Source organism: Ziziphus jujuba, chromosome 7 (genome assembly GCF_031755915.1).
Source record: "Ziziphus jujuba cultivar Dongzao chromosome 7, ASM3175591v1".
In the NCBI taxonomy this organism is placed as follows: domain Eukaryota; kingdom Viridiplantae; phylum Streptophyta; class Magnoliopsida; order Rosales; family Rhamnaceae; genus Ziziphus; species Ziziphus jujuba.
Window position 1 is genome coordinate 17516152 of NC_083385.1, and position 20349 is coordinate 17536500.

Consider the following 20349-nt stretch of genomic DNA (forward strand, 5'->3'; position numbering starts at 1 on the left):
CTTAATATTTTATAATTATAATTATTGAACCTATAAATTAAACTTAAAATAAAATTCTATTTGTACATAAAATCCCCCTTTTTTTTTTTTTCTTTTTTTTTTGGGTTTCCCTCCTAATCCCTCCAGTGAAATATTTTCTGTTATCTTCTCTATTAGAGAAATTTTTGGTCCACATTCATAATTTATTTAAGGTGGTAATGTTAACCCTTTTTTTTGTTGATTTTTTGATAAAGAGACATTTTTTTTTTTTTTTTGGGTGAATAAGAGTTATAACTCACATGCAAAGTACAATAAATTATACATAAATTATCTAAATAAAGCCCCATTTTGCAAGAAACAATTTCTACACAACAAATGCACACACTCACCAAATCTTCAAGAAAAGAGCATTCTACAGAATCTCCAGAGCCCTAAAGAGCCTCACAGCAACAGGTAAGCAAAACAACATGTAACATCTTAGAAGTGTCATGGAAATCCAGACCCAGAATTTGTAAAATTATGTAACATTCTATCGATTATATTGGAGTACCAAATAAACAGCAATGTAGAGTTGAAAGGGAAAAAACCAATCAACCCTACCAAGAATTACAACATTATACAAAAAGATGATCCACGAAAGAAATTGAGCAATAATCCAAACCAGGAATATGTCAGATTCTTTGTTTTATCATTTTTCTCACTGGTGTTTTACTGAACAATCACTTAAAACATAAGGTTTAAGCAGACTTCTCAACTTCTACAGTTGCTTCTGACGCTTTTGCTGCTGCTTCTTCTGCCAGCAACTTTTTCAAGGATGGAGGTGGTCTTACAACTATGCTCTTCTTCCATTGCCGATCAAACTTTCTCGACAATCTCTTATTGATTCCCTCTTCAATTTCTCTTTCCCTTCTAACAGTAAGCAAGCGAGCAACCTGTAATGCATATCCGTTTTAGATTAGTATGATATTAATGGTCGAAAAGATAGTAATATACATTGTAACCCTCCACAAGAACCTATCAAGTTTTACAAAAAGAAAAACAGAATATAGTTATTGCTTAAAAACAAGTGTAATGAACTAAACAAGCCATAGTCACTGGCCTTTCAAAAATCAAGAGCATTAAAGACATTTTAACTAAAAGACAGGAGGTCAAGCATTTCAAGCTAACATCAACTTGTAATGGTGAAACCTGTTTCACGATGTAATCTTTTAGGTCATTGCTTATTATCCTTTTACAAAAAGAAAACGTAGTAGAGAGCTCCACTTACCATCTTACCCAAAATTTTGAACTTTTGTTGTGTCGGTAACGACAATGCTAAGCATTAACAAAGATGAAACACAATGAAGAGAGAAGATTGAGATGAAAATGGATGTACCAGATGTGGAACTTAGAACGCATTGCTATTCCCCTAATTTAGCAGGAAAAGCCAGCAAAACATACACTAGGGCAGCCCTTAACTACATATTTCCTCATAGGCTAATTTTTTTAATAATATTTGTTGTCTGATAATGCTTATACAACAATGCTTAAATTGCCAGATAAATATATGCCATATCTCATCCTTCCTTCCATCCCCAAGTAAAAAGGAGAAAAAGATCTTCCCTATAATGTCACAACCAGATTTAAAAGCAAAGAAAAACTGATGGCAAAATCTATCATATTATAAAATACAGTAATTAAGTCACCATAAATTTAAATCATCCAAATGGTGTCATCTGAGAAATCCTGATGTCTCTTTAAGAAAGTCGCATAATACCTCGGGTAACTTGATTTTGGGCCTACCACCTGTAACCTATTCTTGTACAATGTTAAACCAGAACCACATCATTTTAGCTGACCCTCCAGAGGTTCACTATTCATTTATTTCCAAGCTTCTTGCCTTTAGATCTGCATTATTTTGTACTACTTAACAATCCAGCAGTACTCACCATCTAACCATCCAAGGTAAGTCATGACGATGGAGTTCTTACTTTTGACAGACTGATAGGATATGTACCCACAGAGTGCACTTAGTGAAAAAAACATAGACTACATGTAAAAAACCTCATTATATGTATTTAAGTATTAAAATGAACCTACCATACTCAATATGCAATGGACTAAAGAAGATACATACATACAACATAACGCTTGAAAACATTTTATGGAGACGATTCAATTATGAACCAACCAATGACACAAGATGTTTTACTCCCACTAGCAATCTAAACAACAAAAAACCAAAATAAGTAGCCTGTTTTCTTATTTATTTAACCCCTACAGTCTATAGCATGTCTTTCAATTTCCAAACCTAACAATATGAAGGAAAAACATTCGGAAGTAGCCTAGACAGTGTTCTCCTACCAAATTCAGCATATCAGTATCACTCACAATTCCAACCAGAAAATATTGCCCTACAATCTATACGCAACAGATTGAAAAACTTCTTTCTTAAGAATTTCATGAGAAACTCCTTAACCCATTTTGAATTTTTAATCCATCAGCTTCCTCTTTATGGAAAAACATCAAATTGATTGCTCTTAGCAAAATATACTCTCAAATTGCTAAGCCCTCTGCTGAGAAAACTCAGACCCACTTCAATTATCCAAAAGAGAAAATTTTCTACCCACCACATGTTTTTACTCTAATTATCAAACTTGGTCTTTATTGTATCAATTTATTTTCTAAGAAACTACTATTTTTAACCCAACATCAGTTACTAAGAACAACATAAACCCAAACTGCAAGCTTTCATATAAAGAAGCAGTTAGTCTTTGAGATAAAGATTGAAAGGGAGAGAGAGAGAGAGAACGAGAAAGAGAGAGACCCTTTTGCGCATGCGACCGAAGTCGCTGGCTTTGAACTCATTTCGGACCGATTTCTCGAGGCGAAGCATGAGGAGCTCACCCTTGAGATCAATAACCTCCTCATTGATTTCTTCTGTGGTTTTGGCTCTTATTTCCTTCATCTCTTCGTCTCTCTTCGCCATCATCACCACAGACGACGATGGGGAAGGCTTTCCAAACGACGCCGCTAAAGGAGGAACCCGAACGGGAAAGCTGAGTTGGAGCCTGAGACCATTGAAGGAGGAATTTGGGAGCGATGAGAGAAGCTTTGGAGGTAATGTGGCGGTTGAAGGTGAAGCAATGGAGATGGGGCTCAACATCTTCTTCCTTCGGCTTCTCTTTCCGGTCACAGCTCGCGCTCAGTGTAAAATGTAGATAAGGCCTTGCTTTTTTTTTTCATTTTTTTTTTTATCATTCATTTTTCCAATTATTTATTTAAAATATTTTAAACTTTTTTTTTTTTTTTTTTGGGGTCATGTATTATTTTTTTCTTTTATAATTTTCCTTTCTTTTCTTACTTATTTTCTTTTTTCAATTGAGAATTGTCATCGTTTTGTTTAAGCAGTGGAAAAGAGTTTTGATGATAAAATTTATTATCCTGTATCAAAAATATTTTAAATAGTAAAAGAAGAATTTTGAATTTTTTTTATGAGGTTGAGGACATGCATGATTTTAACTCTCTAACAAAATTAATATAAAAAATATTCTAAGATTTTCTTCGGAAAGTTTCAAATTTTAAAAGAAAAGATTTTCCAAACAATTTTTTGAAAATTAACTAGCAATCAATTTTGTTCGTGTAATATTTGGTTAGTAATAAAATTATCAATAATTAAATTTAATTATATGTTATAAATTAAGAATAAATTTAGATTATAGAAAATCTGGTTACGAATTTTCAAAGGATTCTTAAGATTTTTAAGAGTAATGCTACATTTAATAAATTTTTTATTAAAATTTTGATAAATAATGTTTTTGCAGTATACAAGTGATAAATAGATTATTTATGTCTCGATGGAAAAATCAATTATATAATATCACATTATTATTTACAAAAACTTTGACAAATAAATTTAATAAGTGTAAAATTACTAAATTCTCAAAATCACATATCTATTACCATATTACCATATTACCATTAGTGGGTGTTTTAAGCCAAATTTAACTATGGGTGATAAATAATTTTAAGCAATTCGTAGCACATATTGAGCCTGAGCTTGACTCAATTTTAACTCACTTGAACTTTCAGTTAAGCATAAACAGCTCATGATCAATTCAAACTTGATTCAAAAACTCACTCTAATCTGTCTGTAAAGAAAACGAGGCAAAGAAAACAATAAATTAAATTTATAAATAATTTAAATTTATCATTTATATATTTATATAAAAATTATATTATAAACTTAAGCACATTTAGTATTTATAATGCATAATCAATATTTTTTATATCTTAAATTTATAAATCTTTTAAACATAATTATTTTTATAATAATTAATTAGAATAAAGTAATTTATTAATTATTAATTTTAAATTTTTATCTTTAAGAAAACAAATATTTATGTTTTTAAATTTTTATAGTATAGTAAGCCAAAAAAATAAGGAACCCAATGTCAACCCATCATTAAGAATGGCCTATGTTTAAGGAACCAATGCTATCCTCGAGTTAAACTCAAGTTTTTTATGAATGAGTCAAACTGAATTTGAAAATGCTAATACTCGACTTATTTACATTTCTATTCGAACCAACTTGTAAAAAAGGAGCCAAATTTGAAAAATAAATAAAACTTGTGAGCCAATTTTTAACAATAAATCAAGTTTGTGAATAGTTCATAAATAATTTAAATTTGTTATTTATATACTATCAATATAAAATTTATATTATGAATTTAAGAACAATGAATATTTTAAGGCATAAACAATATTATTAATTTTAAATTTATAAACATTTTAAAAATAAAATAATTTTATAATAATATGAAATACTAAATGAAATTTATTGATTATCAGTGTTAAAAGTTTTATGTTGTGAAAACAAATGTTCATATTTTAAGTTTTTATGTTGTAACTTTTTATGTTGTAACGAGCTAGATCGAATCAAATTAAACTAAAATTTTCATAAAAAAGTTGAGTCGAATTTGAATAAATTATTTTAAAATTTACAACTTAAATTAAATTTGAGCACTTCTAAAATCATACAAATCAGACTTGAAAATGCTAACATTTTGCTTGACTTATTTACACGCATAAATTTTGTCATTTTACAATTTTTTATTTTTGATTTTGTTAGGATGCTAAATTGGTTGGAAATTGGGATTTGGAAGCTTCACATTGACGTGGACTTTAATTGGCACCATAAAGTTTGACGGCACAAAATCTCAAAGCTTATTATGACTCATTCTCCGTATAATATATAAATGTGGAATACTGATATCATCTGCCATCATAATATTTTTTTTAATTATTTCTAAAATCATTTTTTTTTATTCTTTAAGATTTTATTAAAATTTTATTCAGTACTAAATTGAATGTCTATGTAAAAATATGAGATTTTTTATCATTTATTGGTTTTATTAAAAAATATATATTTTTATTATTGTAATATTATATGATTGATTGAAACGGTATAAATTTTTTTACTTTTTATGTTTGTATTCAAAAATATATAAAATCTATTATAAAAAAATAATGAATATATATCTATTACAAATAAATATTTATTTATTATTATAATATTATATGTAAAATTACACTATTGGGTTTAAGTTAATAATTTATATCTTTATAAATAAAAATAAATCCATAAATATTTATTATTATAATATTATAATATATATATATATGTATGACATTATTATTATAATATTTTTTATAATGTTATATATGTTTTTTTATTTGGACGTGAAATAAAATAATAAAATAAACATATATATATATATATTATTATAATATTATATATGATATAAATTGTATTTGCATATTTATATATATATATATATATATATATATATATATATATATATATATATATATTTTAATCAAATGTATTTTAAATATTTTTATATATATAAATGTGATTATATAGAAACTAATAATGACATCTCTTTATTTGGACATAAAAAATATAATATCATAAATAATAATTGTTAAATATGACAAAATAAGATTTATATTCAAAATAAATTATTTGATTTTATTTTATTTACCATTTGAATCAAATATATTTGATTATAAATTAGTAAGTGATATATTTTAGTTATTTAAAATTTCATTGTTCAATATTTTGTTAGTTTTTATTATATCATATTTCTGTTTTAGTTATTAATTTTTTTTTTGTTTTTATTGTTTAATTTCAATTCTTTTTCGATGGATCTTAATTATGATCATCTTGATTATGGGCATGGATGTGAACCATGTTATGGATTTTTAGTTAAAGTTGATGATGCTGAATCAATATATACTATGAAATTGATTGAAAAGAATAAAATATTTCTGATGAAGATTCCAAATTGATTATTAATTCATTTTTATATATCAACTTGAAATAAATTGATAACTAAAATAGAAATATAAGATAATAAAAACCAATAAAATATTAAACAATGAAATTTTAAATAATCGAAGAGTGTCACTTACTAATTTATAATCAAATGTATTTGACTTAATTGGGAAATTAAATAAAATCGAATAATTTATTTTGAATATACATCTTATTTTACCATGTTTAATCGATTATTATTTATAATATTATATTTTTTATGTCCAAATAAGAAAAAATCTTTATTAACTTTTATATAATCATATTCGTATATGTAAAAATATTTAAATTAAATTTAATTAAGAGAACCATATATATATATACACAAATACAATATGTCATATATAATATTATAATAATAAAAATATATATTTAATTCTTTCGTTCCACATCCAAATTTATTATGTATAAAAATAAAAAAACATATATAATATTATAATAATATTATTATAAAAATATAATATTATATAAAATATATATATATATATATTTATATTTATTATCATTTTATAATAATAGATTTTATATATTTTTTGGTAAAATATAAAAAATCTCATACTTCCAAATAACTATTTTATTTAGTACTGATTAATATTTTGATAAGATTTTAAATAATAAAAGAAAAAGAAATATGATTTTTTAATTGATAATTTTGAAGGAAATTTTAAAAAATTTTATAGTGACACATGACACTAACTATTTTACTTTTATAAATTATATAGATTTGGATTGAAATAAAAAAATAATTTTATTTTAGTTATTATAAATTATAATATTGTAGCTTAATAAAATGAAATTTCATTAATGCCTAATAAACCACCATATCCCTTAGCGCCTTCCCCAATTTTTGGAGTTATAATGCATGTTTGTTATTATGTTTCATATATATATATATGTATTATATATAAAAGTAAAATAGTAAAAAAATTTCTCTCATATCATTATTAGATTTGAATATAATTATTTATTATATATTATTTTTAAAATAATCTATTATGGTTACACATACCGTATATTGTATGGGGATCAATGTTAGTAATAATAATAATAATAATAAAGACTTCTTTACCAACTTCCTCTTATGCCAGCTCAAAAATAAAAAGGTTTACCGTTATGGTTTGGCCTGTAGTTTCAATTCTTAGAACATCTTTATAATAGATATGGATTATTCTTTATGTAGTATAAAAATTGATATTTTTAAATTTAGATAACAAAAATATATTATTAATTTTTAAATTATTCTTCAATGATAATGTACATAGAAGTTATTTATGGCTATTAATTAATTAAATATTTTATTAATTTTTTTTTAATTTGATATTTTAAGAAAAATTTTGTTTATTAGGAAATTTTAATACAATAGATTCTCCAATAGTAGTCTTTCCAGTCTTTATTTTTTATTTTGACCATATTAGTTTAACAGAGTATTTAAATAAATTAATTGTAGAATATTTTTGAATACCTATACATTTTTAACGTGGCAACAGAAAATCTAATAATAAATAGAATTATTAAAAATGCTCTTGTTATCTAGTGATTTATTTGCTCCTCTTTCTAATATGATTCAATTTTATTAGCCAAAAAAAAAAAAAGTAAAAATATTTGGTTTATGGATTTATCAACCTAAAAACAAATAAAAGCATGCCACATAGTATTATTATTCTTTTGCATATCTTAGTAAAGATAATTCTCTAACATAAAATTAAAGGGAAAACAATACTAAAGATATCTTATCCTTTTCAGCAACAACAAAATAAATCCCGTACTGGGACCTGAAAACATCATTATCTTGCATAGATTTTTTTTTTTAATAAACATATTACATATAATTGAATATACCAATTGTTATTATCATGAAAAATAATATTTGTTATCATAGTGATCCTAATTAATAGATGATATCTAATGAGAATATGACAATTGAAATAATTATCATTAAAAGATTTTTTTTAGGATTTCAAAATAAAAAACAATAAAATTAAATATTTTAATAAAAGTTACCACATAAACACTGATTTTCGTTAATAATAACAAACAGTAGAATTCTATGATAATATTTATATATATATATATATATATATATATTTGATAAAAATATGATCATATTAAGCGCCTAGACATCTATAATCTTAGATCTACAAAATCACCATCAAATCAAGACATATGAATCTTTCTTACCATTGAAAATTTGAAATTTCCTCTCTTTGGATTTGCCTTTAAGCGCCTCCAAGCGTTATCTTTAATCTTAGTGTGTCCTCCACTGTTCAACCTATAATCAAAGGTCAAACCTAACGATCTTTCCTTCAACAGCAATATCTTATCTGTAGCTAGCGTTGCACTTTGTGATAAAACCAAACATATAAAAACTAATGGCAGCGGATTTACTCAATGACTTGGCTTGTCAAAGCGCCTTCCTTTATGGCTTAAACAAGCTCTTGCTTTGCTGCTTGGAAATTGAACACCGAACAAAGGAAGTCTAACCACTTCATCATTTTTAAAATACATTTCTCTCCATTTACCAAATCAAACTCATCCTCAAATAGATCATTTTCAACTATGAGCTAATACTTGAATTTAAGATTTTTGTGTTCGCATAATTTAATAAGTATATACAATCAAGTACACACCATGGCATAATCCTCCCCCCCCCCCCCCCCCCCCCCCGGGGCCAAAAAAAAAAAAAAAAAAAAAAAAGAACAGTACACGCCATGTCAATATAATAGTTGTACCATCACAATTATCTTTTATCAATTCCGAATCATTTTAAGGGTTCAAAAAATTATTCATACAACGTTCATTTTATTTGATACTAAATCATTTCATCAATTTCAACCCAAAAAAAAAAAAAAAAATTCATTGCATCAATTTGATGTTAATCTCACTTTTAAATGTATATATAATAAGTTGCATAAAATTATATTTTGAAGTTTCGTTATTATGGTAGTTGGCAAAGTTTAGATTTTATTCAAATGGTATGAAATTATCATGCTATAGAATAATTTTAGGGGAATTTTGCGCGATACCCCTATTGGAAAGCCTTTAATGAAATATACCCGTTTCCTTTTAAGGTTTTTTGTTTTACCCTTTTATTTTTTAATATTCCTAAACTATCTCAATACACATGAAATACCCAATGAAAAGAGGAAAGGGAAAATGAGAGAATGGCGAAGTAGCTACCAGAGAGTTCTTCAGGAGGAGAGACGAATGGAGGAATCATCCTAGGTTCAGCAATTAGCCCAGCCATACCCTTCTCGGTTTTGGCCTCGGAGTCCCATCATCGACGTTTACCTGATCAGCGAGCAGATCTACAGCAAACTCCTTGGTCCTTCCTCTTCCTCCTCTTCTGGGTCTGCTTTTAATGGTGTGGTCTTTCCTGGATTTTTCAAGAAATCTTCAAAATGGAAAAATACAATTAGAATCCTATCGTCGGAATCCTAGCTTGGTTTTTGTCATAGGGACTTGCCAAATGGAAGTTTATTTTGGAAGCCGCAGCAGGAGGAATCATCCATGGTTAGATTCAATTCTGCTATACTTCTAATCTTTTTCTCTTAATTTTGTTGCTTTTCTTGCTTTGAGTAGGGAGAGAAAAAAAAAAAAAAAAAGAAGTGAAAATTTGTTTTAAAAATGCAAAACTTTAGCATTTAAATTTTGTCAAGTTTTCTGAATTTTTGACTATATATGTTTTTATGATAAATTTTTAGGTGAAGTATTCAAGAGGGCCTAATCCTACCAACTATGAGTAATTTTTCCATCCGTTTTTTTGTTTTAATTGTCGTTGTTGATTTATAGAATTTTGTTGGCCGCTGAGAAAATCTTGGAAAAGGGAGGAGATAAGTTAATTTTTTGAAATATCAAATTTGCATTTTTGAGCAAAAAATATTGATTTTTGCATATTGTTGCATTTAACACATATTAGGAGACTTGTGGGGGCCAAAAAATTGGTAAAATATGATAACCATAGAGGTTTCGGTAATTAGTGATGAAACCTAAGGTAATTTTTTCAGGAACTACAAATTGATTACCGTAGATTTCATCGGTAATTACCGAAGGCCTTATGGTAATCAAATTTTTTTGCCAATTCTAGTTTCAATAGCAGCTAAATCTAAAGCAGTTGATTTAAACAGAACTGTTCAACATGAACAAAAGTTTCGATGAAAATATAACATTAACAAATATTAGCACAAAAAAAGGGGACAAAAACCAGGTAACAGTACAAATTTCTTGAATATATCTCATGCCAAGCGTAAAAATAGGATCAGCAACTGTCATATTCTACTATAAGCTAACTTTGAAATGTTTGCTAGTCTAACCTTATTCGATTCATTTAAACTATAGTTTGTAGTAATTACTTGCCCACTAATTGTGGAAACTTTCTCATTTATAAAATTGAAGTACACCATATTCTAAATAAAAATATATCAACTCTTGATTCTGGTGCTGATGCTGTAGCTTCTACCACTTCACGCATTTGGAATCATCACAAATTAGCTTGATTTATTAATAAGAAAGGCTAATGAGCATATCCAAACATATATATATATATATATATATATATAAGTAATCAACTATCAGCCACTGGTTGAGGAGGTCACCTTGCTATTGGCATTTGATAAAAAATTGGTAGTGGGCTTTGCGTAGTCCACAAAAATTACACGCCTATTCAATGCCTGACAGAATATATCATTTAAAAAGGTGTGAAGAAAAAGCTGATTGAGAGTCTGAGGATGGGGGGAAAAAAAAGGGATGTACCTTTCCGTTCAACTCCGTTATGGCTTTCTCCGCTTCAGCTTCTGAAGCGAAGGTCACAAATCCAAATCCTTTTGATCTGTCTGAGACTCTATCCATTACAATTTTAGTTGGTGAAAAAAAAAAGAAAAGAAAAAAGAAAAGGGAACCAAAAACAATGTCAAGTGCTAGATGATAAGATTTTATAAGTTTTAATATTCTTGCATATGATAGCTATCAATCACCTTCAACAACTTGACGGCATTCTGAAAATGCTTCCGATAATCGCTCTTCGATAGTGTAAAATGACAGTCCTGCAACATAGCAAGAAAAAAAAGATTCAAAATTTCATAATCCCATAATTAAACATTCAAAAAGACGCAATATACAATAAAGCCATCCAGCACGAGTACGGTGCTCCACAGCACTGGCTCTAGCCTGTCTAGCAAACCTATGCTAGTCAGCAAAATACAACAAAAGAATATAAAGCATCAAACTGTTTTAGATTACTTAGATTACTGCAACAAGCAAGTATTATAATATATCAAAAGGGTATTTAAAGTCTGGAATAAAAAAAATGTTTAACTTTGCCTAACAAAAATTGAAACATACAACTAAGCATAACCATACCCTATGCTTTACCTCTGGAGTGAAAATAGAGTTTGGTATATATTATCGTAGGCTAGTCCATAGATTCTCCTACTTTTTGTAATTTGCAATCATCTAAGAATTGGATTTTGTAGAAATTATAGTCACTTTAATTGCTTAACCAGCACTATCAGAAACAAACAAACAAGCTATATCGGTTTAACTTTCCTATCAGTCCAGAATCACCAGAGACCAGACTCGACGAAGAAAGCTAATAGAGAATAAACAATATCAGAACGATCAAGTTAAGAATATGAATAGCTAAATAAAAAGGTAAGATTCTAGTAGACATTCCTTCAAACACTTTATACTCATAATTTAATTACTACAATTCGTATTTTTTTTCCTCTTACCCGCAAATTGGAGCACAAATATACACTTCGAGACACATAATTTATTTATCAATCAGACTTGTAATCAAAAAGCTTAGAAGTGACCCCTCTGCAAAAGATAAGAAAAGCCAGAGGAAGAAGAGAGGGATATGATAACCTAGTGTACTTTAAACCCACCATGTAAAAGCTTTGCTGCACAGGAGAGTTTGTTAGGAGAATGGTGTGGCGCGTGAGTCGAAGCGACACTGAAACAAGTTAAAATAAAAGGATATGTATGTCTTTTGAAATTTTTTTAAGGATATAATTGATATTAAATAGTAAAATAAAAAATTTCACCAACTGTTGGATATATATCCTCAACGTCCTTCCAGCAGGGACAATGGGCCAAATTCCGCGTACCGCCTATATTGTCTTAAACAATGACTATAATATAAGAATGCCTAAATTTGTGAAAAAAAAAAAAAAAGTTACAATAATATTTTATATGGTTGAGTTTTTCTTTCCTTTTTTTTCTATTTAATAATTGTTTAATGACTTTAATCAAGAAGCCAAAATTGAAAAACCTAGCATGTAATAATTAACACTGTCTAATAAACTCATAATAAATAAAAATCATATTCTTATTAATTTTGTTAAAAAAACAAAAAAGGCAAAAGACAGAAGAAAATATCCATTAAAACCGTAAATGGATAACCTTCATTGAAAATTGAATTTCCTTTTTATTAATTTATTTATTTTTTAAATTTTATTTATTTATGTATGTATGTTAAATTACAGCTCACTCACTCTAATTTACAGTTTGGTGCACGTGATTTGGATCGCCTTAAGCTTGTACTGAGACGTCAATATTGAAAAAATTAATGCAATTTTTTTTTTTCAAAATTTATTTTTATTTTTTGTTTACTTTCTCATCTCCCCCAATCCGTTATTTATTAAAATTTTCATTTCTCATTTTCTTTCTCGTCTCCTCCATTTTCTTCCACTCTCTCTCTCTCTCTCTCGAACGAAACCCTCATTCTTTTTTTTTTTTTTTTTCTTCCAAACAAGAACAAGAAAAAGAAATAAAAAAAAAAAAAACCCTAAAACAATTCGAACTGAATTGTAAAACAGAGGAGGAGGAAACAAACGCGCGCACGCAGAGACAGAGCGGAGTAGAAGCGGAAGCGAAGTTGTCGTCGTCGTCGTCGTCGTCGATGGCATGCGAATCACTGAGTTGAATCGGGGGCGAGGATCTGAGTTGGCGGCGATTGTTGAATTCGTAGTTTCCACGCGCTTTTTTTGAATGGGTGCTGCGGGCTCTAAACTCGAGAAAGCCTTGGGAGACCAGTTCCCGGAAGGCGAGCGATACTTCGGCCTTGAGAATTTCGGCAACACTTGCTACTGTAATAGCGTCTTACAGGTTTTTATTTTTAATTCTTTTGCTTCGTTTATCTAAAAATTAGGGTTTTGATTTCTTATGCTTTGTTTGAAATTTTATTGAGTTTGATGCGAATTGCTTTGTGTGTCGTTTTTTCTTTTTGATGTGGAAATTTAAGTTGCTTGTAAATTCAGTTTTCTTGGGAATTACGGGATTTGCGAATTTTTTTTTTTTTTTGGTTTTTTTTTTTTTTTGTTTTTGTTTTTGTGGTTTCATCCGGGATCGAATACATATTTTTTATGGTTGTTTGACTTAAACTGTTTAGCTAGTTAGCAAATTCTCTCATTTAAAAAGAGTGGAATTTTAGTTTATTCACATTTATTATACATAAATTTTTATTCTTGATTTCCTTTTTTATATTTTACTTTCAGTGATGAGCTACAATGTCGGTATTCTCAGTATTCTTTTCATGTGAAATGCAGGGTTGCACCTCAAATAAGAACATAATCGGGTTAACCTATTAATACTCATTTAATTGGGGCTAAAGGCAGCAATTCTTGAATTTAGCAGCGTAGCTTAATTATGATCTTTATTGGGTTATATTTGTTATATTTTTTGAATATAACCATTAAGTATTTTAGACAAACTTTCTTGTATATTAAGTCAGACAGAATTCTTTATGCAATCAAATGAGTGTTCTGTTGTATTTTTATTTGTAGGAAGCTGGCTTCTAACTAACTTTTACAAGCTAGTTTCTAATAATGGGTCAGTTACTGTATCCACTGTATTTGTAGTCGTCTAGGACTGCACACTAATTATAAAAAGATGGTTCGATGTCAAAGAATTCTTTTGATTATGTTTGAAAGTCATTTTTCAGATCTCACGGTAAATGCCTAATCGTTCTTTTTTCTTTTTTAAAATTTCTTGCAGGCACTTTATTTTTGTGTTCCATTCCGTGAACAGTTGCTAGAATATTATGCAAGCAACAAAAATATTGCAGATGCGGAAGAAAATCTCTTGACATGCCTAGCTGACTTGTTTTCTCAGGTACCAACTGCAGGAGAAAATGCTTAGTAGCATAGCTGACTTTAGAAGCTAAAATGGTTTGTGAAACTTTTAAGATTATTTTTCCATTTGTTTGTTAAGTATGTTCTTTCCTGTCCCTCCCCCTTTAGTTTGTTGCAATGCTACAAGTTCTGTTGCTATTTTTCTGTTATTAAGATATGCAAAATAGAACTTGTAAATATCATGATGCTTTAATCCGGTGTAGAGTTTTTCTTTGCAATAGCTTAGGGATGGATTGTATCTCTTATGATATGATTAACCTTATATTTTTACACCATCCACTTGTTTTGGAGAAGTAAGTTGACCCAACCCCATAGAATATGCATTTATTTTGAGAATTATGATAGAAATCCCTCCATTGTTGTTACTTTTAGAAGACTGCTAGTGATTTTTGAAGATTTTCCAAAAAACTAGTCCAATGTGTGATGTTGACTGTATCTGAAGTAGTGTCCTTGAAGCACATATGATATTGGTAATTCTTTCATTCATTGCAAGGGTTCAACAATTTATTAATATCTTCTTGTGCAGATAAGTTCACAGAAGAAGAAAACGGGTGTCATCGCTCCAAAGCGCTTTGTACAGAGATTGAAGAAGCAAAATGAACTTTTCCGAAGCTATATGCATCAGGTATTTACTTCAGTGTTCGTTGTTTTTTGGTGGATGTATGGCATTTCTAGAATTATGTACATTAACCCGAACTTATTAATAATGAAAAATAAAAGAATAGTTATAGTTGCGAATATTGTGGAATAGGTATGTCGTCATTAGGGCTTTGAGTAAGACAGCATCTATAGGATAACTTAGTGTCTTGAAAGTTATTTTTGTGGTTTTATACGTTATCCATGATGCCTCTATTTGTAATTCAATACACAAGTTACCTCATAAAGATAAGCACTACTAGCTCACTCAACCACTGTTGAGACTGCGGTTTGCTGCTTGTAATAGATTTTATGCATGAATAAGGTTGGTTAAATTTTTAATATATTTGTTTTGTGTTGAAAATTAAATACACTTTTTTTTTTTGGTCGGGGAAAAAAAAAAAAAAAAAAAAAAAAAAACCTTTATGATGGGGAGTTTGGATACTTTCATGTTATGTGTAGTTAGACATGCAGGTATTTTTGTTGGAACCTACTGTTGAATGCTATAGTGAAATAGTGTTCTGGTTCATTATGTTTCAATAAATGTGTGTTTTGATGATGCTTAACTATTTGTTTCTGCTACTTTGATTTGATGATATATTTATTGGTGGTTTTTACTATTCAAAAGGGATAGGAATGTTATTTGTCATACATTTTTGCAGATCTACAACTTTATGGTTGATAAAACGTTCACTGAATGGAGTGAGATATGGTAATGCATGAGCAGAATGCTCCACATTGCCCCCACCCCCTCCTCTATTTGAGTTCGTGCTTGTTGCATCTTTTAAATAAATTTGTCTTTGATATTTCATGAGAGTGTTAATTATGGCCTTGCCTGGATGTGAACAAAATTTTTACTTTCCATTATTTAAACACAGAAAAATTGCTTAAATTGACGAAATTATATAACTTCCTTTTCTTTTTATTTTGTAGGATGCCCATGAATTTTTAAATTTTTTGCTAAATGAACTTGTTGATATACTGGAGAAAGAGGCCCAAGCTATGAAAAGTGATTCTGAAACTTTATCTCCGCCTGAAAAGCTGGCAAATGGGCCAAAGACTGCTCAGGCCAATGGTATTCTTAAAGAGCCTCTTGTTACCTGGGTGCACAAAAATTTTCAGGTGAATTTCTTTTCTCCAATTCTCTAGTTCATTTTAGCTGAAGCATGTACTAATGCTAAAATATATTTGTTAATCCATTTATGTGCCATTTTAGTGCATCCAATGCTCAATTATTTAAATATGAAATTTTATATTATCGATTATCCATTTGTACTTTGCCTATTATTTTCCTAAAGTGGTCTCTGATTTGGGTACATAAGAAAAGATATTGTCCTTGTGTCATGCTGATGTTTATGGTTATTATCAGCTCATTAGCTCTAAAACATTGTCGAAAATGGACTAAGTTTTCCATTTGGCTAAATTGTTGTGACAATCTGATAATTTTGAATGGCTATTTGTGGCAGGGAATACTCACCAATGAGACTAGGTGCTTACGGTGCGAGACAGTGACAGCTAGGGATGAAACATTTTTGGACTTGAGCCTTGATATAGAACAGAACAGTTCGATTACAAGCTGTTTGAAAAACTTCAGTTCCACAGAGACACTGAATGCTGAGGACAAATTTTTCTGTGACAAGTGCTGCAGGTCGGTTGCTTTTAGTGGTTTTTTATATGCATTACTTTGCCTCAATTTATTAGTACTTGCGTGCTATGCTGAAAGTCTAGCCTTATAGAACGGACAGTAGGTGGCTGTAGGCCCTGTTGTGCCATTGGAGAGAAATTGAATATGCCAATTTTGTTTCCTTTCGTTTCTTTATTGTCGCTTTTTGCTTGTGATATAGTTTTTCCTTTTCTTTTTTTGGCCTTTTCCTTTTTACTCCTGGCAGTGAAGTGTTTCAGGTTTAGAAGGAAGGCTGAGGGGTTGATTGTGAAATGGAAGTTTTCTGGTTAACTTCTAGTTTTATTCGTCATTTGATCCCAGTGTAGTTGTGTAAGCAATCTGCTTAATGATTCATTTTATAGAGATTGAGCATACTGTCACGTGCCTTCTTTAAATATCTGTTTTACTTCCTTAGAACTGTAGAGGTATTACAATGATACAGTTACTTAGCTATGATTGCCTTGCTGTTAATTGAGGTTCTTAGCAAGGATAGATATACATGGATATGCAATTACCTCCTAGAGTTTTTATCAAATGATTGTTTTAGCACTTTGGATCAACTGTTGCGTAGTTCTCCAATATTTGTTAATGGCTCTAGCTTCTATTGACTTCATTTGAATGGACAGTATTTCGACTCGGATGCATGTCCTCCCTGGCTTTGGCAACCCATTCATTCCCATGTGCTTAATGAGACCATATTGAGCAAGTCAAAGGCATTATTATAGATATAAGAAAATTGTCAGCATTATGTAACCTTGTTAAATTGTACTAAGCAGTTGTCATCGGTTGCAATGCACATAAGTGTCAGCCCCAGATGAGAGTAATTTAAATGACCAAATGAAGTTGTAATGAGGGTACTTGCATATGCTTTGATTTAGTTTTCTGTTGTCTTCCAGTTAGTGTATTTTGTAGTTGTTTATTATAGCAATTAGATAACTGACTGGCAGAGCTTGTTTCCATGCATAGTTTGCAAGAAGCGCAGAAGAGGATGAAGATAAAGAAGCCACCTCACATTTTGGTGATCCATCTGAAGCGATTTAAATACATTGAACAACTTGGCCGCTACAAGAAGCTATCTTACAGGGTTGTCTTCCCACTCGAGCTGAAACTGAGCAATACGGTAGAAGATGCTGATTCAGAGTATTCTTTATTTGCTGTTGTTGTACACGTTGGAAGTGGGCCCAATCATGGACACTATGTCAGCCTTGTTAAAAGCCACAACCACTGGTTATTTTTTGACGACGAAAATGTGGAAATGATAGACGAGTCTGCTGTGCAAACATTCTTTGGGTCGGCACAGGAGTATTCAAGCAATACGGATCACGGGTACATCTTGTTCTACGAGAGCCTTGGCACCAGCGGCAAGAGCTGAGAGAAGATGGTTTTAATTTAAAAGGGCTAGGTATTATAATCATTTGACTCAATTTTCTTTTGGTTTTATATTAATTTTTTCTTCCCTACTTTTTCTCAACCTCTGGAAAGAGCTGTTAGAGATATCAATGAGATGATGATATATGGGTTGTCAAGAAAGTGTATACTTAGGTTGGTTGGCATGTACAGTTTGGATGGTGGAACAACACCATCCTTTTGTTCTTTTTTTCTTTTTTTTCTTTTTTTTTTTTAAAACAATAAGAGGAAAAAGAGCAGTGTATATGGTTGTGTGAGACGACTTCACGGAGAAGATTGTATTCTTCTTGGTTGAGAACTTTTAATCAAACATTACAAATGCAATGCAATTGGGAATTGCTCATAAAAACCAAAGTTTTCTTGTGTGGTGGGAACATTGATGTTTGCATGTGGCTTGGGCTCACATTTTGCCAACGCCTGTGTTTGGGCCACTGAATGAAACATACCCAATCTCAAACATTTAGAGCTCTACCTGCGTTTGTTTCATTTTATCATCTTCAACAATGTCCTAGCACCTCTCTCTCTCTCTCCCTGCAAACCATTGTTATCTCTCTCCCTGCAAACATTTAGAATGAAATGCTGTTTTTCTTAATATACTTGTTATGCCAAATATTTAAATAAAAATAGAAATAGAATAGGAATATAAATATTTAGAAGTTTTGATGTTTTGAAAAGCACTCATTTCAAATTTTTTTATTAAGTCATATATATATATTTTATTGTCATAGATCATAAATTTTGTCGAATAAAATTATATTTTCAATGTTTTCCAATTAAAATATCATAATTTAGCAAAAAATTTGAAAATATAAAGAAAATTAAAGTTAATTTAATGTAATAATAATATTTTCCAATCAAAAAACCACAATTTGGTGCAAGTATAACCGTTAAATTTATACTTGGTAGAAAACAAGAAAAAATGTACAATTGAAATAGAAATTCCCATATTCCTATAAAAATGTAAATAATATAAATCTTTCAACAAACCTAAACTATTACTCTTATCACTTTATATGGTTAAAAAAAAAACAAAATAAAATTTATAATTATTCTAATACATTAATAATTAAGGCAGCGTTCCCATACAAAGGGTTTTTGACAAATAATATAGATTTTTCATTAATATAATCTAACAGTATATATTTGATTAAAACCCCCTAAATCTCTTATGTACATATCCAAACTTCTGTTTATCCATACCCAAACACTTTTTTTATCTTTTAAGTAAATAATTTAATGCGATCAAAATAATATTTCTTTTTCCTAATTAAACTTCCAATCCTCAAGCCCAAATTATGGATTCTTAATTTCCTGAAGAAAATAAAATGAAGGATAGTTTGGCTATGCTATTTTCCCATGAGCAAGTTTACTTTCTTTTTTGTCGACAAAAAAAAAAAAAAGGAACAACCGTTAATGTATTTAAATCACATAAACGTGAAATATAATATGAGTTTAAGATAAGTTTGACATCTTAAACAACCCATGATATTTTTCTATTTTTCCTTAAACCTATTAACATGGCTGGAAACAATGGCAAAGATACCCCTTTTTTTTTTGTTTTGTTTTTTTTTTTTTTTTTTTTTGGTTTTTTGTTTATCTTAATTTTACTTCATATAGGCATCAAAATTAATTTTTTATAGGGAAAAAAAAAAAAAAACCCAAATATGATAATTTTTTAAATTTGAACTGCGACCATTGTTTAAAACATATGTGGAGGATAAAAGTATATATTGAATTTGAAACTTTCATTACCCAGACTTTACATGGCAAGCTTAGTCCAATTTTTATTATATTGTATATATATTATTAAAAAGTGGAAGCCCAATTATACTAACTAATAATAAAAATAATATTTTATCGGAAAAAAATAATATTGCTGTAAAATAAATTTCGATTCCACCAAGTTTGTTTTGGTTGGAATAATATAGTAAATTTCTTTATAATAATACCTACCTCTATCTACTCATAAAAAATTGTAATCTTAATTTGGACCAACTATAAATACGAATAAACTCCACTTTATAATTAGTTATAAGCTTTTAAAATTCTAAGAATTTTACCACCACTTAATAATAATTATATATATAATGCCAAAAATATATTATCTATTACATTAACATGATATAATATTTATATAAAATTGTTTGAAATATTAATTTATTTTTTATAGTTGCTAC

At 29.1% G+C, this 20349-nt stretch overlaps 2 protein-coding genes and 1 long non-coding RNA gene across 6 annotated transcripts; 1 reads left to right on the top strand and 2 right to left on the bottom strand.

Annotated features, from left to right (window-relative positions):
* Positions 1 to 487: 487 nt before the first annotated feature.
* On the bottom strand, positions 488 to 3210 carry LOC107425188 (large ribosomal subunit protein uL29c). Its single transcript, XM_016035143.4, has 2 exons — positions 2786 to 3210; positions 488 to 911 (listed from the first exon to the last, which is right to left on the bottom strand). Exons 1-2 carry the CDS (start codon positions 3122 to 3124, stop codon positions 717 to 719), a joined length of 534 nt encoding a protein of 177 aa, XP_015890629.3. The 5' UTR covers positions 3125 to 3210; the 3' UTR covers positions 488 to 716.
* Positions 3211 to 10542: 7332 nt separating this feature from the next.
* Positions 10543 to 12393, bottom strand: LOC107425176 (uncharacterized). Of its 4 annotated transcripts, none has more exons than XR_009639648.1 (5): positions 12379 to 12393; positions 12220 to 12287; positions 11308 to 11376; positions 11087 to 11174; positions 10543 to 11004 (listed from the first exon to the last, which is right to left on the bottom strand). It is a non-coding gene; the product is annotated as an uncharacterized LOC107425176 (long non-coding RNA). The 4 variants fall into 4 exon arrangements; XR_009639647.1 differs by having other exon boundaries at positions 12064 to 12287; XR_009639649.1 differs by lacking the exon at positions 12379 to 12393 and having other exon boundaries at positions 11087 to 11166; positions 12064 to 12289.
* Positions 12394 to 12997: 604 nt separating this feature from the next.
* On the top strand, positions 12998 to 18526 carry LOC107425202 (ubiquitin carboxyl-terminal hydrolase 3). The gene is made up of 6 exons (XM_048479091.2): positions 12998 to 13441; positions 14330 to 14446; positions 14993 to 15091; positions 16036 to 16224; positions 16569 to 16750; positions 17732 to 18526. The coding sequence occupies exons 1-6, from the start codon at positions 13325 to 13327 to the stop codon at positions 18135 to 18137; spliced, it is 1110 nt and encodes a 369-aa protein (XP_048335048.1). The 5' UTR covers positions 12998 to 13324; the 3' UTR covers positions 18138 to 18526.
* The last annotated feature ends 1823 nt before the right edge of the window (positions 18527 to 20349 follow it).

Coding starts and splice junctions, on each gene's coding strand:
- LOC107425202 (XM_048479091.2), top strand. CDS start 13,325: ATGGGTGCTGCGGGCTCTAAACTCGAGAAAGCCTTGGGAGACCAGTTC. Junction 14,447..14,992: donor TAGCTGACTTGTTTTCTCAG/GTACCAACTGCA, acceptor CTTCTTGTGCAG/ATAAGTTCACAGAAGAAGAA. Junction 15,092..16,035: donor TCCGAAGCTATATGCATCAG/GTATTTACTTCA, acceptor TTTATTTTGTAG/GATGCCCATGAATTTTTAAA.
- LOC107425188 (XM_016035143.4), bottom strand. CDS start 3,124: ATGTTGAGCCCCATCTCCATTGCTTCACCTTCAACCGCCACATTACCT. Junction 912..2,785: donor TCGGTCGCATGCGCAAAAGG/GTCTCTCTCTTT, acceptor TATGCATTACAG/GTTGCTCGCTTGCTTACTGT.